The sequence below is a fragment of the Schistocerca nitens genome, chromosome 9 (genome assembly GCF_023898315.1).
Source record: "Schistocerca nitens isolate TAMUIC-IGC-003100 chromosome 9, iqSchNite1.1, whole genome shotgun sequence".
NCBI classification, from domain to species: Eukaryota; Metazoa; Arthropoda; class Insecta; order Orthoptera; family Acrididae; genus Schistocerca; species Schistocerca nitens.
In genome coordinates, this window is record NC_064622.1 from 374,249,362 (window position 1) to 374,274,032 (window position 24,671).

At 41.7% G+C, this 24,671-nt stretch overlaps 1 protein-coding gene across 1 annotated transcript in view; it reads left to right on the forward strand.

Annotated features, from left to right (window-relative positions):
* The first annotated feature begins 2,999 nt into the window (after nucleotides 1-2,999).
* The window catches only part of LOC126204245 (poly [ADP-ribose] polymerase tankyrase-2-like), a 41,198-nt gene continuing 19,526 nt past the window's right edge, over nucleotides 3,000-24,671 (forward strand). The window contains exon 1 of the mRNA XM_049938639.1: nucleotides 3,000-3,400. Within this exon, the coding sequence (XP_049794596.1) occupies nucleotides 3,000-3,400 (401 nt within the window). The remainder of the gene's footprint in view (nucleotides 3,401-24,671) is intronic.

Genomic DNA, 24,671 nt, shown 5'->3' on the forward strand with positions numbered 1-24,671 from the left:
ATAAGACAACAAGTGTCAGGCGCAGTTATTAGATCGGTTACTGCTGCTACAATTACAGGTTATCAAGATTTAAGTGAGTTTTAACATGGTGTTATAGTCGGCGCACGAGCGATGGGGCACAGCATCTCCGAGGTAGCGATGAAGTTGGGATTTTCCGCACTACCATTTCGCGAGTGTACCGTGAATATCCGGAATCCGGTGAAACATCAAATCTCCGTCGTCACTGCGGCCGGAAAAAAATCCTGCAACAACGAAACCAACGACGACTGAACAGAATCGTTCAATGTGAAAGAAGTGAAACCCTTCCGCAAATTGCTGCAGATTTGAATGCAGGGCCATCAACAATTATCAGCGTGCGAAGCATTCAACGAAATACCATCGATATGGGCTTTTGGAGCAGAAGGCCCACTAGTATACCCTTGATGACTGCACGACACAAAGCCTTCCGCCTGGCCTGGGCCCGTCAATACCGACAATGGACTGCTGATGACTGGAAACATGGTGCACGGTCGGACGAGTATTGTTTCAAATTGTATCGAGCGGATGGACGTGTACGTGTTTGGAGACAACCTCATGAATCCATGGACGTTGCATGTCCGCAGGGACTGTTCCAAGTTGGTGGAGCCGGCCGTTGTAGCCGAGTGATTCTAGGCGCTTAGACCGGAACCGCGCTGCTGCTACGGTCGCAGGTTCCAATCCTGCCTCGGGCATGGATGTGTGTGATGTGCTTAGGTTAGTTAGGTTTAGGTAGTTCTAAGTCTAGGAGACTGATGACCTCAGATGTTAAGTCCCATAGTGCTTAGAGCTAGTTGAACCAATTTGGTGGAGGCTCTGTAACGGTGTGGGTTGTGTGCAGTTAGAGTGATATGGAACACCTGATACGACTCTGACATGTGACACGTATGTAAGCATCCTGTCTGATCACCTGCATCCATTCATGTCTATTGTGCATTCCGACGGACTTGGGCAATTCCAACAGGACAATGCGACACGCCATTCGTCCAGAATTGCTACAGACTGGCCCCACTTCTGAGTTTAAACGCTTCCGCTGGCCACCAAACTCCCGAGACATGAACATTATTCAGTACATCTCGGATGCCTTGCAAAGCACTGTTCAGATCTCCACCCCCTAGAGTACGCGAAGGAACTATTTGCAGCGGTGTACCGTAGGTCTCTAGAAGAGCGTAGCGTTCCAAAGGATTGGAAAAGGGCACAGGTCATCCCCGTTTACAAGAAGGGACGTCGAACAGATGTGCAGAACTATAGACCTATCTCTCTAACGTCAATCAGTTGTAAAATTTTGGAACACGTATTGTGTCCGAGTATAATGACTTTTCTGGAGACTAGACATCTACTCTGTAGGAATCAGCATGGGTTTCGAAAAAGACGGTCGTGTGAAACCCAGCTCGCGCTATTCGTCCACGAGACTCAGAGGGCCATAGACACGGGTTCACAGGTAGATGCCGTGTTTCTTGACTTCCGCAAGGCGTTCGTTACAGTTCCCCACAGTCGTTTAATGAACAAAGTAATAGCATATGGACTATCAGACCAATTGTGTGATTGGATTGAAGAGTTCCTAGATAACAGAACGCAGCATGTCATTCTCAATGGAGAGAAGTCTTCCGAAGTAAGAGTGATTTCAGGTGTGCCGCAGGGGAGTGTCGTAGGACCGTTGCTATTCACAATATACATAAATGACCTTGTGGATAACATCGGAAGTTCACTAAGGCTTTTTGCGGATGATGCTGTGGTATATCGAGAGGCTGTAACAATGGAAAATTGTACTGAAATGCAGGAGGATCTGCAGCGAATTGACGCATGGTGCAGGGAGTGGCCATTGAATCTTAATGTAGACAAGTGTCATGTGCTGCGAATACATAGAAAGAAAGATCCCTTATCATTTAGCTACAATATAGCAGGTCAGCAAATGGAAGCAGTTAATTCCATAAATTATCTGGGAGTACGCATTAGGAGTGATTTAAAATGGAATGATCATATAAAGTTGATCGTCGGTAAAGCAGATGACAGACTGAGATTCATTGGAAGAGTCCTAAGGAAATGCAATCCGAAAACAAAGGAAGTAGGTTACAGTACGCTTGTTCGCCCACTGCTTGAATACTGCTCAGCAGTGTGGGATCCGTAGCAGATAGGGTTGATAGAAGAGATAGAGAAGATCCAACGGAGAGCAGCTCGCTTCGTTACAGGATCATTTAGTAATCGCGAAAGCGTTACGGAGATAATAGATAAACTCCAGTGGAAGACTCTGCAGGAGAGACGCTCATTAGCTCGGTACGGGCTTTTGTTGAAGTTTCGAGAACAGTTTCACCGAAGAGTCAAGCAGTATATTGCTCCCTCCTACGTATATCTCGCGAAGAGACCATGATGATAAAATCAGAGAGATTAGAGCCCACACAGAGGCATGCCAACAATCCTTCTTTCCACTAACAATACGAGAGTGGAAGAGAAGGGTGAACCGATAGAGGTACTCAAGGTACCCTCCGCCACACACCGTCAGGTGGCTTGCGGAGTATGGATGTAGATGTAGATGTAGATGTAGATGTACTCTTACGCATTTATGGACAGCCCTGCAGGATTCATGGTCTCAGTTCCCTCCAGCACTACTTCTGACATTAGTCGAGTCCATGCCACGTCGTGTTGCGGCACATCCGCGTGCTCGCGGGTGCCGATATCAGGCAGGTGTACCAATCTCTTTTACTCTTCCGTGTAGTTTGTTACGTGCGAAATGAACTGTCATTTGTAAGATTTTTTAGCCATACGATAAATGAAATGACCTCGCTGGAGTCCAGCAATGTGGCGGCGATCTGTGTTCCAGGAGGACCGCGATGGTGGAGTGGCAGGTGTCGGACCGCAGCCTGTCGGACGACCTGGCCGGCTTGCTGGAGTCCGGCCGCGGCGCCGACGTGGTGTTGCTGGCCGGCGGCTCGCGCCTGGCCGCGCACTCCTCCGTTCTCGCGGCCCGCAGTCCCGTGTTCGCCGCCATGTTGCGGAAGGCGGGCCGCGGAGCCTGCGTCCAACTCCTGGGCGTGGAGCAAGAGGTCGCGCGGCAGCTGCTCCACTTCGTCTATACGGACAAAGCGCCGCGGATCGACGACTTGGCGCTCGACTTGCTCGTCGCAGCTGACAAGATCGCTCTGCCGCTGCTGAAGGAGATGTGCGAAGAGCAAGCGGCTCGGCACATAGCGATAGAGAATGTAGCCAGTGTCGCAGCGCTCGCCCTGGAGAACTACTGTACAGCGCTGACGAACGCCGCGGTCGCTTTCATCAAGAACCACCATGCGGAGGTTGTGAAGACTGACGGCTGGACAGACCTGATGCAGAAGAACACCCATGCTGCTACGGAAATCCGTCGCCTTGTAGCCGCCAGTGAGACAGAAAGCAGGTAGGAATGGTACCATTGTGAGCCAAGCCATCCTCTCCTAACACCTACACTATCTGATCAGAAGTATCCGGCCACCACTGTGTAACACCGAATTGACTGAGAGGCGGACCCACCAGCATAAAGGGAGCCAGGAAGAAATTAAAAAAAAAGGGTTCAAATGGCTCTAAACACTATGGGACAACAAAAAAAATGGTTCAAATGGCTCTGAGCACTATGGGACTCACCTGCTGGGGTCATAAGTCCCCTAGAACTTAGAACTACTTAATCCTAACTAGCCCAAAGACATCACACACATCCATTCCCGAGGCAGGATTCGAACCTGCGACCGTAGCGGTCGCGCGGTTCCAGATCGCCTAGAGCCGCTCGGCCACTCTCGCCGGCTGGGACTTAACATCTGAGGTCATCAGTCCCCCTAGACTTAGAACTACTTAAACCTAACTAAGCTAAGGACGCCACACACATCCATTCCCGAGGCAGGATTCGAACCTGCGACCGTAGCAGCAGCGCGGTTCCGGACTGAAGCGCCTAGAACCGCCCAGTCACAACGGCCGGCCCAGGAGGAATTGTGTTGTCAGTCGAGGTGCAGTTACATGAGAAGAAGAGCTCAGTGACTTCGAATTTGGATTAGTTACTAACTGTCACCTGACTAACAAATCCACAGGCACACTGTATTCATTGCGGGGAGAGGGGGGGGGGGGGGCGGGAGCTACAGACAGATAGACAGTAATGCGAAATACGTTTGAACACGTTTACTGAAAATTGTCTTGAGCAGCTAGATTGGGAGTCCATACGCAATGGTAATTAGTTCTCTTAGATACATATAGGCCGGAGTTTATCGAAAATGTCAGTATAGAAAGGGGGATTAGCAATCACAACGTCATTATAGCAACTATGCTTGCGAAAGTTAGTAAAACAGTCAAGAAGACTAGGAGAGTCTGCTAGATAAGCAGTCGTTAGCATGTCACTTCGACAGTCAACTGACACCACTTAGTTCCAGTAAGATGGACGTAGAGGAATTACAGGCAAAGTTTAAGCACATTTTAGATCGTGGTCTAGACGGTTATATGCGTAATAAGTAGTGGAAAAACGATGGGAAAAATCCACCGTGGTTTAATAACGAAATTCGGAAGACGCAGAGGAAGCAGAGGCTGCTGCACTCTTGGTTCAAAAGAGAACGCACTAATGACAACAAGCAAAGGTTAGTAGAGATTAGTGTGTCTGTGAAAAGATCTATGGGCGAAACATACAACAGCCACCACCGTCACACCTTACCAAAAGATCTGGCAGAGAACTCGAGAAAATTCTGCTCTTGTGTAAAACCGCTAAGCAGGTCTAAGGCTTCCATTTAAAATGGTTCAAATGGCTCTGAGCACTATGAGACTTAACTTCTGAGGTCATCAGTCGCCTAGAACTTAGAACTAATTAAACCTAACTAACCTAATGACATCACACACATCCATGCCCGAGGCAGGATTCGAACCTGCGACCGTAGCGGTCGCTCGGCTCCAGACTGTAGCGCCTAGAACCGCACGGCCACTCCGGCCGGCGCTTCCATTCAAACCCTTGTTGACCAGTATGATGTGGCAGTTGAAGACAGCAAAACTAAAACTGAAATTTAAATTTCATGTTCAAGACATCGTCCACTCAGGAGAATCCTACATACCATCATTTGACCACCCGACATACTCTCATATGGACGACATAGTAATAAGCGTCCCTGGCGTAGAGAAACAACTGAAACATTTGAAAGCAAATAAATCAGCTGGTCGAATGCTCCCTCGGGCATGGGTGTATGTGTTTGTCTTTATGATAATTTAGGTTAAGTAGGGTGTACACTTAGGGAAATCGAATGAAATCAGCCTAAGGAATACTCATGAGTTCCTAAGTGCCACCAGCAATTCATCAAGCATAATAACTGCCTATTAGTAGGAAGAATGTGGTACAACGGTGGAGCAGTTCCTCATAAACCAAACTTGCTGTAGTCAGTGCTAAGTGATTCTCGATGTAAGGTGTGACGCAAGTAGCCAGTGGATGACTGGAAACAAATGATTTGGAGTGATGGATGACATTATAGCCTGTTGCATTCTGATGGATGGATTTGGGTTAGATGAATGCCTACCGGCATGTGTAGTGCCAATAGCGAAGTACAGAATATATGCGTTACGGAATGGTGACGTTTTTCGCGGTCAGGATGTGCTCACCTTATTGCGCTTAAGAAAAGGCCAAATGAGGAAGGATATGAACACATTTGGCGGCGTTGTGTACTGCCTACAGTAGAGGATCATTTTGGAGACAATGATTATTTATGTCAGCAAGACAACGCAACCTGTCATAAAGCAATATCTATGAGGCAATGGTTTGTGAACAATATCATTCGTGAAGAGGACTGGCCATCCCACAGTTCCATCCTGAACCCAATGGGACACATTTTAGATGAGTTACGAAGTTAACAGCACTATCATCTCTAGTTTTGACACTTGACGAAGAATGAGCTAACATGCCTCTATTGACATTCAGACACCTCATCGAAAGCATCCTCTCAAGAGCCTAAACCGTCGTAAATCCGTAGGATGATCACACGCTAATACCGTCTGCATACTTTTGATCAAATACTTTATGTATGTACACTGTAGGCCACCCTGTCATGTATGATATTAATCTACCATACGGTCAAGATTTCCAGTTATTGGTTATAAAGTACATGCTTATTATTTGTGCTCATAATAGTCCTGTCACTAACGGTACCCCTCTACTAAGAAGTGAATGTTACTATGTACGGTAAATGAACATTAGAATAGGCACAGCTCGTAATTAAATGATCTGCGTGAATGTCAATCCAAATTATATTTTTCAATAATGTGTTACAGAACTTAAATTATCAGGTTGCAATCTGAATATTTCCAACACGGATTAAAATGATAGTCAACTTTGGACCTGTTAATGTCAGCAGATGTTTTTCGAAAAAAATAGTACTTAGTCATAAGGTTGCGTCTATGATTCATGATCAGCTCTAAGTAATACAGGTTTTGGGGCGTGGCTGTTATGGAGTAAAGGTCTTATTGGCTTTAAGAAGGCTTACTCGTGGCTTCCTACCAATCTCCACATGACTTTCACGTTCTGATACTTACACTAAGAAGGAATCAACAGAACTACCGAATTTTTGAAATGATCTTCTGATGCCTTCTGCTGAAATTTTGTTTATTTGATTTATGATTATACAATCTTGGCTTTAAGCTATTTTCAGTTTCCTAAAACAGAACCATTATGCATTGGATGCGTTACTATTAGTTACAAATGTATGGGAATAATAATCCATATCCCAAGATCTACTAGGAGGATTATAAATTACTTTATAGAGCAGTCGTTAATATATCATGCTATGTACTGTATGTCTTTGCTCCTACGACTGCATATAATTTTCAGAAAATAAGCTAGTTCTTCTAATTCTAGAAGTACGTTATTTTTTAGCTCTTCTGCATAGGGTCGATATTTTTAATCTACTGAAGCTAAGAAGATTATAATTATTTTTCAGAAATTCTCTAATTAAGCCATATAGATTAGGTAAAAATGACGGCATGAAGTTTCCGTAAAATGAATTGGAAATATTTGTTATTATGGGAGTACGTCACTTCCGAATAGTTTTCAGAAGGATCTTACACATATAGTCGATCACAGTAGTAAAAAATGCCGTGTGGCTAGGGCCTCCCGTCGGTAGACCGTTCGTCTGGTGCAAGTCTTTCGAGTTGACGCCACTTCGGCGACTTTCATGTCGATGGGGATGAAATGATGATGTTAAGGACAACAGAACACCCAGTCCCTGAGCGGAGAAAATCCCCGACCGAGAAGGGAATCGAACCCGGGCCGTTAGATATGACATTCCGTCACGCTGACCAGTCAGCTACCAGGGGCGGATGATCACAGTAGTGATACGAAACATTAATGAAAATCGAATAAAATCTTCACTGATCTGCTTAATTGCGTGATTTTTCGCATTACAGTCATATTTATTAATGAGTATAGCGGTGTGGCCGAGCGGTTCTAGGCGCTACAGTCTGGAACCGCGCGACCGCTACGGTCGCAGGTTCGGTTCCTGCCTCGGGCATGGGTGCGTGTGATGTCCTTAGGTTAGTTAGGTCAAAGTAGTTCTGAGTTCTAGAGGGACTGATGACCTCAGAAGTTAAGTCCCATAGTGCTCCGAGCCATTTGAATGTGAACAGATGGCAAATTGCTAATTCCAGCATTCGGCGTCGATTAACAATAGCTACCATGAACCAGGCGCCTGCTGCGAAGGTCCAGCAACGTCCGCTGAACATTCGTTGGGGAGACACTGTTTGTAGCCCCTTGGTTCATCTGGACTGCTCGACAGTTGCACGTCTATTCGCCCGTACATATCTCTGCAGCCCTTTTCTGTCATCTATCGCCGGTGGTGTACCACTGCTGCCTCGATGCCGGTTTTGGATAACACGATATACTTTAACGTGGCAGCATGTGAACAGTTAACAGCCATTTCGCAAATGCTTCCACCCCTTGCCCTAAGGCCAATGATATTCCCTATTGGTCGCCACATAAATCACTTCGTCTCTGCATTATGTGAATGGCTACACTGTTCTTCTACCCCCCCCCCCCCCTCCGCCGACACACTGCTAGTGCTGCCACCTGTCGTCTGTGAGTGGTTACTGCACGTTGACGTCGAACATTGGCGGTGGCCACGTTAATGCGACTGCAAGTCGTAGAAGTGGTGAAAATTGGTCTAAAAATTTTCTATTTCGCCCGTCTTTTTGTACATCTGATCTTTTATATGGATGTAAATTTCAATTTTTCCATCACATCCCTTTTACCTTTCTGTGACTTACGTAATATTTGTAGTGCTTTATTAATATTAGGTATTTTGTGGTTGGTGTCTTCTACAGTATGCAGCGGAGGTGGACGGGAGATTATCATTTATTGTCGTGTAGTCTTTAGATCGTGTGCTAAGATTCCTTCCTGATTGTTCAATATAAAATATTGAGAATTCTTCACTCTAAAATGAAAAATTTCAAATGAGAAATATGGACATAAATTCGATAGTAAACCAACACCGACCAGGGTGGCGCAGTGGTGAGCACAATGGTCTCGCATTCGGGAGGACGACGGTTCAAACCCGCGTCCGGCCATGCAGATTTAGGTTTTCCGTGATTTCCCTAAATCGCTCCAGGTAAATGCCGGGATGGTTCCTATGAAAGGGCACGGCCGATTTCCTACCTCATCTTTGACACAATCCGAGCTTATGCTCCGTCTCTGATGACCTCGAGGTCGACGGGACGTTAAACCCTTTCTTCCTTCCTTCCTTCGTAAACCACCAACAGATATAATCAGCCAACCCCAATAATTCTCTTCGAGGTCATATAAACGTGCAAATTTTCACTCTGTGATACAGAGACTGGTCAACCTACCACTGGAAAAAGTAAAACTGAAAAAGAATTAAATATTCCCCTAAACGCGACTATAAATAACAGTTATGAAAACTTATAGGATACATTATTCAAAAAGAAAATAAACACAATACGCCCAATCCTGTAGATGAAATAACTTTAATCAGAAATAGCTTTAATCAGAACACCAGAAAAACAAATGATTTTTAAGGTCAAATTTAGGCCTTGTTTTCTACATTATTATTCTATGTTTCAAGAATACGAAATTACAGGAACGTTAACAATCTACAATGATTATTGAGACAGACATCAGGGAATTCAGAGCCTTTTTTTTCAGTCAGGAATATAGAAAACCAACTGTGAAGATTGCTCAAAATAGGAAGGGAAGTTAGCACACTATTTAAATAGCACACGATAGTAAGTGACAATTGTCCATCCACCTCTGCTGCACACTTAAAGACACAAGCCATAAAATACCTCATGTTAATGAATCACTACGAATATCGTAAGTTACAGAAAGGTAAAATCCTGGATGTGATGAAGCAAATTGAAATTTACATCCATCTGAGTTTTAAATAAACGAAAAGATGCGCGAAATAGAATATTCCTAGAGAAATCTTCACTACATCTACGACAAAGCATCATAGACCCACAAAACGCATAGTTATCGCTATACTCATTAATAAGTGTGACTGTAATGCGAAAGATCACGCAACCATTAAGAATGTCATGAAAAGTTTCTTTTCTTTGTATTTTATTGTTGAGTCAATAATAGATAATATTAATCACAGTCTAACATAACAGTCGCGACACTTACTGCTATGAAAGTTGTTGCCGTTTGACAGATGGAGCGACACTAGCGCTCCAAGCGGCAGGTAAGGTGAACGAGAGACGCGTCGTAAGCATAATGTTTGTTTGCTTCCATTTCCTACGTAATTTCCGAATTATTTGAGTTATTTTCTTGCCTCCAAGAGTCTGTGTAGTATCAGAAGGCATATATGTTTCTAAAAATGATTCTAAAATAAGCGCAAGTATGGACAAAAACCATGAATAGAGTGGCAAGCTACAACAGATTCGTGAAGAAACACTTGTGACATTGGAGAGAATTGCAGCTTACCATGTTGATATCAAAATAATATAAACACACAGATTCACATGTAAGAAGCACAGGCATGTACCTCTACATGCAAAAGCGATCGACAGCTCGTTTATCGTTCTGTAGGCCCACTGTGTTTGTCATTGTCGCCTGTCGCCACAAGTACGACCTTCATCTTTATATTATTCAAAATGGGGCAAGCAACTGCCAAATAGTGGGAGAAATATACTGAAAACATTATAATGAGCTGATTACATTACATTTCACGAAAAACCAAATATTTGAATAATTTTCAAACAATCTGTCTGTAGGCATTTTCCTTGTCCCATAATAGTTTAGCTCGAAGTCTAGCGATCTGCACATTCTGACACTTCACACGCTTTTATAAGACACGAACAGCTGCACTTAATCTAACCACTTCATCGTCAAAGTAGGTCTGTGTTGATGATTCACACGAATCTGGCAGATACATGCGGTGAGTTGAACTGGCTGCTTCTGTGTCATAGGACTGTTTTACAGCTTTAGATTGACTGTCGAATCTTTGTGGCAGTTTCCTCTTCATCGTCAGCTGAGGTGGCTTATTTGGAATGTCAAACTGTATGGGTACTGCATTCCACACGAGTTTGTTATTGTCTGCGTTCATGAACTGGTTTTGTTCGAAATGTAGCGAACAAAACCTAATATTATTATACAGGTAAACTGGGTCTTTCTTCATAAGGTCTACTCGTCTGCTATTAACTAGCCATTTTCTGCTCCTAAAACGAAACAGTCATCATTTATACACATACAGTTTGCAAGTGAATCCTGACGATACAGTTTAGTAACATGATGGTATTTACCTCTCAGGATCCTCAGAAAACCTAAAAAAAGACAGCTGTGGTGTCTTCTTCCTGTTGCTGCTGAAATTTATTGCGCTACAAACGCTCCCGATGGTAAAAACCATTGTATAAATCAAAATAAACAATCACTATTCGCTTTCAATATCGCGCCGAACTCACAGTTCAACCTACCGGCCGCTTGGGGCGCTGATGGCAGCAAAATCGAGGCGAAGTGTCGCGACTGTTATGTTAGACTGTGATATTAATGTACCATATCTCGAGTAGTATCTGATCTTTGACAATATGTAGCTGATCCTTCGTGTGGTGTAGGATCTCTTCCTGCGAGTCTAACATCTTTGACAGTGTGTTCTGTACTGTGGATCGCCTGTTAACTCGGTTTTGTCTAGTGCAGTACCTCGTCAGCAAATTTTGAGACGCTGTATCTAATTTTGTATTTGAGTTTAGTGGAGAGGTTGGCTTGTACCATGATGATTTATGATGCTTATGACATGTATCACATCTGATTACGGTTTCAAAGAGTAAGTTCTCAACAAATTGTGTATGTTGTTTGCTATAGTTACAGTTGTCTTTCTGATGAAGGACTGTGGCTCATCCTGGTTTACCGATGTATAGAGACATCAGAAGAAGGTCTGTTAACGACTGAAGCCGGTTGTGCATTAAATTTTGAAGTGATACAGTTGAGTCCAATCATGAGTTTTCAACATCCTCAATTCTGGTATTAAGTTTACCGTTAATCTGCTGCTTCTCATTACTTTCGTCTGTCTACAGTTTACACTCAATCCATGATGTGTGCTCATTAGACTGCTTCATTCTATTTAACAACCCCTGCAGTTCTTCATCACTTTCACTGAGAATAGCAATGTCATCAGCAAATCTTATCATTCATATCCTTTCACTATGAAGTTTAATACCACTGCTGAAGCTTTCTTTCTTTTACATCAATGCTTCTTCGAGATACAGTGGGGGCGAAATACTACATGCCGGTCTTATAGCATTTCAAATACGAGCACTTCGTCTTTGGACAGTCATTTCTTTTTTTCGCTGGTGGTTCTTGTCTCATTACCCAACAAAAAATTAAATTCTGAGTGTCTCAATTTACGACTAATAAAAACCTTGAAATGCGAAATAGAAAGGGGGGATGGGAAATGCGAGTTGTAACCACATATTAGACTTCAAGCATAGATGCACCATTAACTTTTCTTTCTCCTCACACTTTATCATATAATATACTTAGAAACGTCTCTGTATATGCAGTCTGTTATAAAAATACCAACTAGTGCCTACTGTTATTTTCAACTTTAGTATTGTATCTGCATAACTGTAATTTTCTTAACCCTTTGAGCCCCAAAAATGTAAATGTTAATTTTAAAATTTTTCTCAAAATTATGCTTTACCATCATAGTAAGCAACGAATACAAGAATAAACTGACAAAAAGTAGCGTAAACAAGCAATTATTTTAAGGTGGTGGTTTCACTTTGAATACAATTTTAAAATTTTTCACAAAATTATCCTTTATTATCATAATAAGCAAAGAATAAAAGAAGAAATTGGCCAAAAGTAAACAATCATTTGTTTTAAAGTTGTGGTTTCCTTATTATCATAATAACCATAGAATAAAAGAAGAAATTGGCAAAAAGTATTCAATCATTTGTTTTAAAGTTGTGGTTTCCTTTGGAACCACAGGGACATACAATTTTCAACCACCCTTCATTTCAAGTCATATATCTAAAAGCAATTTCGCATTTTTCATAGAGACAGTCCCACATCTCGAAACTTACATAAACTCATGATGCCTTTCAAGTTATAGTCCTAAGCAAACACAGACCGAAAATATAATACATTTGCGTCAAAAGAACATACTGTTTTTCATTTCGAAACCACCCATAACAGTTGTAGTACAACGTTACAGTAACTTTAGATACAATAACATTCACGGCCAATGATCTAAAAAAAAAAAAAAAGACATGCCACAATTTCCTCCAAACATTTAGCACAATCTCAGCGCCGACGGTTGCACTGAACGCTTTAAGTGAGGTACCACATTCGTAGAGGTACCTCAGTGTACCACTAGATATCCACTGCTACTCAAACGGTTAATTACTTCTCAATAGTACGTTTTAAAATTTTTGTTGAAGACTTGAATAATGAGCGATTACTGGAATGTACGCCATGAAAGACATAATTTGTTTGTTAACATTTTGTTAATATCTGAGAGAGCTCCAATCCACAGACCAAAGAATCAGCCATTGGCCAGCAGTGTGCGTGATCGGCAGTGCTGTATAACGATCGTCTCCAGTGGAGAGATGGGGCTCGATGTTATGAAGAGTGGCAATATAGTGAGACGAGGGAGGAGGCCGTTTAGTACCATAGAGTATTAGCCATAATCTTACAGTGGAGGCATTGCTTCAGAGAAAGGAAAATTCCAACCCACCAAAAAAACACGGTGCCTACTTCAGCAATACGTACTCCAGTAAACAGATAAGCTTTTCACTCTACGTCTGAATGTGCACTGATGGGAAAGTTCCGGGCAGATTAAGACTGTGTGCTGGGCTAGGACTAGATCTTTGCCTTTTGCGGACCAATTGGGAAGGTAGGAGATGAGGTACTGAAGTAAAGCTGTGAGGGCGGGCAGTGAGTTGTGCATGGATTCTCAGTTGGTGTAGGGTCAGCGTGTTCGGCAATCTTCTGTAATAAAAAAAAAAAAAAAAAAATCCCAAGGGAAGTTTTCATCAATAAAAGAGGTTTCGTGTGACATCCGCACAGAACTGGTAATGCAAAATGACGGAGAAAGAGATAGACAAGAACGGAAAAAAAGTCGCTAGATCGTTTGGTCGCGAAAGTTAGAGGTCTTAGTTTCTGAAAAAATTATAATTTGGAAAACAGACTGTTATGAATGATTTAAAAGCTTTGATGATGATTATACCCATCATGATGAAATTATATCTTTGGTAAAATATCGAACAGTGACTGAAGAAATTAACTGTTGCATTGATAACGAAATGATAACATTGAGTAGTGTCACTTAAATTCGTTAACGCTGTATGGTTTCAAAAATCCATTTGAAATTACCATATTTTCTCTTCATGAAATTGTTTGGTAACATTACGTATTTAAATCACAGCCATTTCATCATATTATAGTTACTGCCCATGTGTTCTGACAGGACATTATTTTCAAAACTTACACTTCTATTTTTGTCCAAGCTTAGTAATAATGGAGTGCGCACGTGAACGTTAAGTTACTTATTACGTAGTTGCAATGTTGATATTATAAATCATTGATCACACTTTCGTCAATCTTGATAATGACATATGATTTCATTGGACTGTTTTATTTCAGAGAAGGTGCGGTGCTAGTGCTATGTGTTCTACGAAAATTTTTGTCATAACACAACGATGAGTGTCCCATTTCCTTACTAGGAAAGGTTACATGGCAAACCAGACGATCTTGTTACAGGTTGGAAGATGACACGATACATTCAGATGACACACTTATTAAAATATTCCAGGCTATTATGCCATGGGCGGATGCTTTTCTTGTTGAAACCTAACGTTTGGTACCCATCTGCGGAGGATATTTTCGAGAACGTCTGCCGTTATTTCGAAGGTGTGATGTACACTCTTGCTCGCTACTGGCGGAAGTAAAATTGAGTTTCAGCATACTCCCGCGCGGACACGTGACGTCACATGTCTTGAAAACTCCAACGCAATTGGGCGTTGTCTGAAGCTGTCGTCCGCTATTGCTATCTTGGTGGAAGACAGGCACACATCTTCTTCAGCTCTGGAATCCCGATACCATCCAGGTTCACACCTTCCTCCCAGTACCTAAGTATTATCACCTCGAACCCGCTGGTCTCCTATAATGCAAAGCACATTCCGCCGCAGTTGATCAGTCTTTCTCTGTCCATCGGCAGTTGCCTTTGTATTCTTTGCTCAGTTTTCGAGCTTTATTTTGCAGTACCCACGAAGTCTCCACAATTAAGTATGTTTTAGTTCCTCCTTTTTCTATGCGGCTTGCGAGCATCCTTGACCGGGTTTAAGAGTTCCTACATCTTTCAGTTGGATTTATAGATTACAGCGATAAGATCTTGACGGAATACCGCCGTAATCGACAAACTCACCGGAAAGGTACAGGAACACTTAAATTCAGTCAAGGATAGGAATTTACCGGACACTGGGCAGCAGGGGAGAAGCTTGCGTGCGTACTACTACTAAGTCAGAAAACAGCTAGAGAAACACAAAGGCCGACTGTAGAAAGGAAATAACGACAGATCAGTTGTGGCGGAACGTGATTTGCAGCCAAGAGAACATCAGACTCGACGTGGTAAGACGTCCGCCGCTCATGGTCTAGTAGTTGGCGTTGCTACCTCTGAATCACGGGGGCCCGGGTTCAATTCCCCGTCTGGGTTGGGTATTTTTCTGCCTGAGGACTGGGTGTTTGTGTTGTTCGTCATTTCCTCATCATTCGTGCAAGCGGCTACATTGGACTGTGCAAAGATTGGGTTTTCGTATGGGCGATGGTGACCGCTCAGTTGAGCGCCCCAAAAATCAAGCGTCATCATCATGTGATATGACTCAGGTACTGGCGCCCCCAATCAGATACCATGACAGGCCATACATTGACACAATAAAGGTTACTAAACTCCAGTCTTTTAATCGGAAGGAGGACGAAGTAAAACTGAATGGATTTTGATTTCGGCGCTGAGGACCATAATTGTCATTAAATTTCAGTCACTATTAAATAATGATAAAGTGGAGCATTAAAATTTTATTTGACAAACCTCCTTTATTATACAATGAACTGGTTTGCGTGAATGCTTGTCAATTCCTTAAAAATGAAAACCAAATAGATTATGGTGAGGATTTCTGTGTTGATTTTAAAAGAGGTACGTAGGTACAGTCGTACTCAAAAGTATCCGAACGACCTGAATTGCATTTCGCCTGATTCGAATGCAACCCACATAGCGCAACTGTCTAGCAGGTCCTCTAAGCGCCCCTCGGTACAGTCGTTTGACTATTGAAAATGGTTCCACCAAGTCACCACTAGAAAACACTGCTCTGTATCGCAATAACTCAAGATGTAAAGTAATACCAAGGTACTACAAATATTAGGGAACATCTTATCACAGATAAGACGGTTCTTCAGGCTTGTAAGCTCACATTTATTGCAATAAATGACATACATGAAAAGTTACCATTCTCATTATTACGTCAGATAAGTAATTCACGTAGTAAGTTCGTCGTATTCATGATTTCCTGGGGCGGCCGCGATGGCCGTGCGGTTCTAGGCGCTGCAGTCCGGAACCGTGGGACTGCTACGGTCGCAGGTTCGATCCTGCCTCGGGCATGGATGTGTGTGATGTCCTTAGGTTAGTTAGGTTTAAGTAGTTATAAGTTCTAGGGGACTGATGACCTAAGATGTTAAGTCCCATAGTGCTCAGAGCCATTTGAACCATTTGAACCATGATTACCTCTTCAAAATAACATACCGTACTTATTATTTAACGCAAAATTACATTAAAAATTTAAGTTATTCACGAGCAGCTAGTTGAGAATATGTATGAACTTCAAATGACACGACAAACCGTCCCGTTCTGCATATGGATTCAAACCCAGGTCATGCAGACTAAACAAATACTTCGTAACTGACGGAAACTAACAGACAATCCTGACTAGGCATACAGAGAGTGATATAGCTCGATTTTAGTCAGTGTCAGTTAGCAAATATCAGCTTTAAATTACATAACGTAAACATTGTTAACGGACGCGAATTCCTACCCAGCATCTATTGTCCTTGTTAACGAACTACGAGAGATGTTAAATATTGCTTCTTCACAAGTAACTTACTTGAAATGCCGTGAGGTAAAGCTTTGTGTTGGACAGTGATTCGAACCCAGAACCTAATTAGATTGTCATCGAAGCACATTCAACTGTTACATATCGCATTTTCTCGGCAGTAGCTAGATGGTTTAACTGAAAGGACGAGACGAAACATTAATTTTTTCTTTTCCAGGACTCCAACCTGGCACCTATCGCTGTTATATTCTAGCGAAAACGAACGTTACAAATGGGTTTGTTACACCAGAAGCGACATGTGAGCATGTTTGAACTAGAAATAATATGACAAAGAGTTCAGTGCTGACTGGGAATCGAGCCCCACACATATCGTTGTTGACTGCACACAAAGAGACGTCAGCTACCGAATTTTTCTCCACCAGCAGCTCGGCATAACATCCTTGAATTTACAATGATTTCGCAAACAGTTCTGTGTCTCACTAGGACTCAAAAACGGCAGATACCGTTAGTGTTGACAACGAATGAAAATACATTTAAAATCAAAATTATTACCCACCAGCAGATAGGTGTTCTCATGCTAGAGCTTGATAATACATAATGAAAGCTTTAGGGCCGGGCCAGGATTCGAACCCTTTCACGCGCAATATGTGGAGATGTTGAGAAATCTGCAGTTTTGAACAAACAACAAATTGCAGTCGAGCTGTATTGTCACGAAGGGATCAAATTCCGCGTTAAGGGCGGTCTGAATTGCATTCCCAGATCAGAACCAATTTTATCGACATACAGAAGCTCAAATAAAAGAAGGAATAAGTGTCCTGTGACCCTACATAGCGTTTGTTTCGTCACTAGAAATAAATAACTAGTATAAGAAAGGTTACTGTTGATAGAGTTTCTACGTGTCGCGACTCCTGACTTTATTGTGGTTCAACCTAACGTCTACTTGGTAGAGGAGGAATACCATGTTTAACATGAATATCAGACCACAATGCTATTATACCTTCTTCACAGAATCTGTCTCTCCTTATCAAAAATCATCAGCAGAAGTTGGAATCGAACCCAGACCCTAAGTATATGAACCGAGCGTCAATCCACGAGACCACCAAATTCTCTTCTCTATCACTAATTTGCCTATCATAACAATGTTGTGCCACACTGGATGAGAATTGTGACACAGATTCCCTGTGGTGGTTTGCAGCATGTTCAGTACATTCATTTACTTGGTTGACCGAATCGCCATGAACTAGCTGCCTCGGCTACCCAGTGCATACATTCGACTCTATTTTGTAATCACCGAAATAAAATCACGTAACTGACACCTACACAGAACTGCCAACAGTGTAGGATGCAGAAATTTAAACAGGAAGTGTTCCTTTCGACTTGAGCTACTCTATTGCGCTATCTGTTTGTTAAAAACGTCGTGCAGTGCAAAAGAAAAGCTGTAACTGTCTGTCTCTCAGAAGTCTAGATCCGGCCATATGCATTATCTCACAGCAATGTGCAATGCGCAAGTTCTGGAGGAATTGTTGTTGAGTTCTGGAGGTGTTTTAGCTCTGTGTCAGCTAGTAGCGTAACGGTAGGCGTCACGCACTGTTGATAAGACGTCGCGAGTTTGGGTACATTCACTGCTATATTTTTTAAAACGCCATACTGCTGTCTGCTGAAGTTATCAATCTAATGGAACTTTGAACATAATTCCCTTCACTTCTCAACCCAAAATAGTCGCATGTGGAAAAAGGGCTAACTTCTGCGACATTTTGTTCTTTTCAGGTTTAATAGATGGCCAGGCTGCAGATGCATCTCGAAACTTTTGTATTATGTATGGGGAGAGCGCATCGTGCCAAAATACGTGAGAAAAGTATTTTCTACATTAGCTGTCGTGTGGCAGTGGCATTTTATTCTTCATAAAACCTTGTTTGACAGCTTTAACTCACAACAAGTTTTCTACATGCATGTAATCAATATACTGCATGTGCATTGTTAGACTGCTATAGATAACATCAGAGAATTCACATATATCGTTGATGATTAATTTCTCTCTCATGTTAACTAATGTTTTAACAACACTAAAAGGAACCGTACGAAAATTGTGCACTGTATGAAATGAAATAAAACTTCCCACGATAACAAACTGCCTATTGGCTTCTGTCTCGGGTTCTTCGGCCGACGTTCATCTAATGATTTTTCTGACGTTTCGCCAGCACGAGTGGCTGGCATTGTCAAAGCTTCACCCTCCATTGCCGGTGGTGAACTCTTTGAAGCTTTGACAATGCCAGCCACTCGTGCTGGCGAAACGTCAGAAAAATCATTAGATGAACGTCGGCCGAAGAACCCGAGACAGAAGCCAATAGGCAGTTTGTCAACAAGTGGCCACGAAAGCCTCAACAATTTTGTTCCCACGATAACTTTACGACGAAAGTCTGTTTCAATAAAACTGAGCATCTGTACACAAGTGTGCCTCTATCGGCACGAATTAGTAAAATACTAATCACTTAGATTTCGATTGGGTCTGTGTTTGATTGGTATGCTGTGTCATACTCAAGTGGTATGCAAATGTGGCTTTTCATAAATAAAGTTATGTATTCCTAGAAATCCAAAATTTGTTTGTCAGCAGCGGAAAGTGGCGTTACCTGTTGTGCAGCATTGTAAGTTTTTCACCATTGCACTATGAGCCGAAAGTATTTTCTTGCGATTTCCTTATCGACGTGTGATCTGACTGCTTGTAGCTCTTTCACAGAAGAGAGAAAAAACGTTGCACTCAACAAGACTGGAACCACAAACCATAGCAGACGCTTTCTCTCAGGTTAGCACGTTTGCACAGAGCTATGGAAGATGCATGCATCTACATCTCCTCTTACGAGAGCAGTAGTGGCTAGAACTCGTAAACCGCTATTTAAAGGACGAGATTAGATGCGATTTTCACGTGCAACGACATTCCTGGGCTGAAAACCGTAAATTTACAATCTTTTGTTACAGCTCAAGCGTTAATAATAACTCAGATTATTCAATGGAAATGACAGGAAAAATCAAGTGAACTTTGAGGCTTAATTCCGCGCACACCAGGAAGTAACTCGTCGATCACAGAGTTGCCAAATATACCTGGCCTTGTTGCCAAATCTCAGTTACATTGCCAGCAGGAAGAAGGCGAACCGATGTGATCCTACAGTGGGCTGGGAAGTGACCATAGCTGACGTCTCAAAGACGTGGCTACTACGGCCTGGAATACATATCCGTCTGATTCACATTTCTGTAACTGGGTTTAGGGACTGGAGCGTAGTTACTAATAATACTCAGAACAGACTGCAAACTAAGCTTCATAAATCAGTAACTCTCATAGTTGTTTTTATGTATCTTTCGTAAGTGTACTCAAAACTAAGAAAATCATTGACGAACGTTTTCGTGCCTCGCCGATAGTCGAGCACAACAAACAAATAAAAATAAAAAAAAACCTTGTGTGTGTGTGTCAGAGAGAGACAGAGAGAGAGAGAGAGAGAGAAAAGAGAGAGAGAGTGAGGGAGAGAGATAAAAATAAAAAAGAATGAGAGAGAGAGAGAGAGTAAAAAATTGTTGCAAAGAAACTGAATCATGGTATGTAAAGAAATCTTCAATTAAAATGACACATTATACATCATTACGAAATGTCGTATTCATGATCTATGGAACAAGTATTAATCTAATCTAATCTAATCATATCATATTGCTGACTAGTCATGAAGAGGCACGAATTACAGAAATTTTCGCCAATATCAGTAACCAAATCTATACTTAAAAAAAAAAAAGACAACAGTTTTTGTAATAAACTGGGACTCCTTTAAAGACTCTTTCGTCCCTGTTAACTAACCACGAAAGACCTGTGATATACCTCCATTCAGAAGGAACAAAGCGTTCATGCATTTAAAGATGAAGCACATGATGTGAAGTTCTGTGACGGAGATACGAACCCAGCACGCAATCGGATGTTAACTAAGTAAAATCACATGTTACGTATCGGTTTTTCTTACCAACTGCTAGATGTTTGAATCTAAAATAAGGATACAAATTTTTGTGCCTGAGCGACAATCGAACCGCACACCTACCGTCCTTCTTTATCATCCACGAACATAGCTTAAGTAACACTTGCTTACTCACCAACAGTAAGATGTGTGCGTGTTTGACCAGAAATAACGACACCTATTGCGATTGTTGTCAACGCATGAACAGACTATCACAGGTGCAAAGCGTGGGTTCAGGCATTTACTTTTAAGACGCACAAACAGATTTACTTTACCTCTGGTAACCTCAAGAGAAAGGCTTATATTCCAGAATCCGCATTAAACATCACGTTCCTTCATTACCAATTGGGAAATGACATAGGCGGAAGTCATGGTAAACAGAAATACTGTCTCCAGTAAACTTACTCACATTAGAAAATTTTTTTTATTTGATGAAACGATAGACATTTAAAGGAACAGGGCTCATATTTTTCTTGTACTTGATTGAACTAGAGACGTTGAAAAATTTGGTGCAGGACTGTGATTCGAATTCGTATCTCATCTTTCGAGGATCTGAATCTCTCGGAACTGTATAGTTCAATAATTTCGTTCCTTTTCCCAAGACTGCAATCTTCTCTAGGTCTCCTCCAAAGGTAAGTATGTGGGTCCGAATCCTGATCCAGTACAAAAATATTCGTAATTTCATTTCAAGCCCTATCACGTGCATACCAATCTGCTAGTGAAAATTAACGTACATTTTTAATGTCTGTTCACGTGTTGCCAACAATCGGAATAGGTTTCGTTATTTCTGGTCAAACACGCACACATCTTACTGTTGGTGAGTAAGCAAGTGTTACTTAAGCTATGTTCGTGGATGATAAAGGAGGACGGTAGGTGTGCGGTTCGATTGTCGCTCAGGCACAAAAACTTGTATCCTTATTTTAGATTCAAACATCTAGCAGTTGGTAAGAAAAACCGATACGTAACATGTGATTTTACTTAGTTAACATCCGATTGCGTGCTGGGTTCGTATCTCCGTCACAGAACTTCACATCATGTGCTTCATCTTTAAATGCATGAACGCTTTGTTCCTTCTGAATGGAGGTATATCACAGGTCTTTCGTGGTTAGTTAACAGGGACGAAAGAGTCTTTAAAGGAGTCCCAGTTTATTACAAAAACTGTTGTCTTTTTTTTTTTAAAAGTATAGATTTGGTTACTGATATTGGCGAAAATTTCTGTAATTCGTGCCTCTTCATGACCAGTCAGCAATATGATATGATTAGATTAGATTAGATTAATACTTGTTCCATAGATCATGAATACGACATTTCGTAATGATGAATAATGTGTCATTTTAATTGAAGATTTCTTCACATACCATGATTCAGTTTCTTTGCAACAATTTTTTACTCTCTCTCTCTCATTCTTTTTTGTTTTTATCTCTCTCCCTCACTCTCTCTCTCTCTTTTCTCTCTCTCTCTCTCTCTGTCTCCTTCTGACACACACACACAAGGTTTTTTTTATTTTTATTTGTTTGTTGTGCTCGACTATCGGCGAGGCACGAAAACGTTCGTCAATGATTTTCTTAGTTTTGAGTACACTTACGAAAGATACATAAAAACAACTATGAGAGTTACTGATTTATGAAGCTTAGTTTGCAGTCTGTTCTGAGTATTATTAGTAACTATGCTCCAGTCCCTAAACCCAGTTACAGAAATGTGAATCAGACGGATATGTATTGCAGGCCGTAGTAGCCACGTCTTTGAGACGTCAGCTATGGTCACTTCCCAGCCCACTGTAGGGTCACATCGGTTCGTCTTCTTCCTGCTGGCAATGTAACTGAGATTTGGCAACAAGGCCAGGTATATTTGGCAACTCTGTGATCGACGAGTTACTTCCTGGTGTGCGCGGAATTAAGCCTCAAAGTTCACTTGATTTTTCCTGTCATTTCCATTGAATAATCTGAGTTATTATTAACGCTTGAGCTGTAACAAAAGATTGTAAATTTACGGTTTTCAGCCCAGGAATGTCGTTGCACGTGAAAATCGCATCTAATCTCGTCCTTTAAATAGCGGTTTACGAGTTCTAGCCACTACTGCTCTCGTAAGAGGAGATGTAGATGCATGCATCTTCCATAGCTCTGTGCAAACGTGCTAACCTGAGAGAAAGCGTCTGCTATGGTTTGTGGTTCCAGTCTTGTTGAGTGCAACGTTTTTTCTCTCTTCTGTGAAAGAGCTACAAGCAGTCAGATCACACGTCGATAAGGAAATCGCAAGAAAATACTTTCGGCTCATAGTGCAATGGTGAAAAACTTACAATGCTGCACAACAGGTAACGCCACTTTCCGCTGCTGACAAACAAATTTTGGATTTCTAGGAATACATAACTTTATTTATGAAAAGCCACATTTGCATACCACTTGAGTATGACACAGCATACCAATCAAACACAGACCCAATCGAAATCTAAGTGATTAGTATTTTACTAATTCGTGCCGATAGAGGCACACTTGTGTACAGATGCTCAGTTTTATTGAAACAGACTTTCGTCGTAAAGTTATCGTGGGAAGTTTTATTTCATTTCATACAGTGCACAATTTTCGTACGGTTCCTTTTAGTGTTGTTAAAACATTAGTTAACATGAGAGAGAAATTAATCATCAACGATATATGTGAATTCTCTGATGTTATCTATAGCAGTCTAACAATGCACATGAGTATATTGATTACATGCATGTAGAAAACTTGTTGTGAGTTAAAGCTGTCAAACAAGGTTTTATGAAGAATAAAATGCCACTGCCACACGACAGCTAATGTAGAAAATACTTTTCTCACGTATTTTGGCACGATGTGCTCTCCCCATACATAATACAAAAGTTTCGAGATGCATCTGCAGCCTGGCCATCTATTAAACCTGAAAAGAACAAAATGTCGCAGAAGTTAGCCCTTTTTCCACATGCGACTATTTTGGGTTGAGAAGTGAAGGGAATTATGTTCAAAGTTCCATTAGATCGATAACTTCAGCAGACAGCAGTATGGCGTTTTAAAAAATATAGCAGTGAATGTACCCAAACTCGCGACGTCTTATCAACAGTGCGTGACGCCTACCGTTACGCTACTAGCTGACACAGAGCTAAAACACCTCCAGAACTCAACAACAATTCCTCCAGAACTTGCGCATTGCACATTGCTGTGAGATAATGCATATGGCCGGATCTAGACTTCTGAGAGACAGACAGTTACAGCTTTTCTTTTGCACTGCACGACGTTTTTAACAAACAGATAGCGCAATAGAGTAGCTCAAGTCGAAAGGAACACTTCCTGTTTAAATTTCTGCATCCTACACTGTTGGCAGTTCTGTGTAGGTGTCAGTTACGTGATTTTATTTCGGTGATTACAAAATAGAGTCGAATGTATGCACTGGGTAGCCGAGGCAGCTAGTTCATGGCGATTCGGTCAACCAAGTAAATGAATGTACTGAACATGCTGCAAACCACTACAGGGAGTCTGTTTGTCACAATTCTCATCCAGTGTGGCACAACATTGTTATGATAGGCAAATTAGTGATAGAGAAGAGAATCTGGTGGTCTCGTGGATTGATGCTCGGTTCATATACTTAGGGTCTGGGTTCGATTCCAACTTCTGCTGAAAATTTTTGATAAGGAGAGACAGATTCTGTGAAGAAGGTATAACGGCATTGTGGTCTGACATTCATGTTAAACATGATATTTCTCCTCTACCAAGTAGACGTTAGGTTGAACCACAATAAAGTCAGGAGTCGCGACACGTAGAAACTCTATCAACAGTAACCTTTCTTATACTAGTTATTTATTTCTAGTGACCAAACAAACGCTAGGTAGGGTCACAGGACACTTATTCCATCTTTTATTTGAGCTTCTGTAAGTCGATAAAATTGTTTCTGATCTGGGAATGCAACTCAGACTGCCCTTAACGCGGAATTTGATCCCTTCGCGACAATACAGCTCGACTGCAATTTGTTGTTTGTTCAAAACTACAGATTCCTCAACATCTCCATATATTGCGCGTGAAAGGGTTCGAATCCTGGCCCGGCCCTAAAGCTTTCATTATGTATTATCAAGCTCTAGCATGAGAACACCTATCTGCTGGTGGGTAATAATTTTGATTTTAAATGTATTTTCAT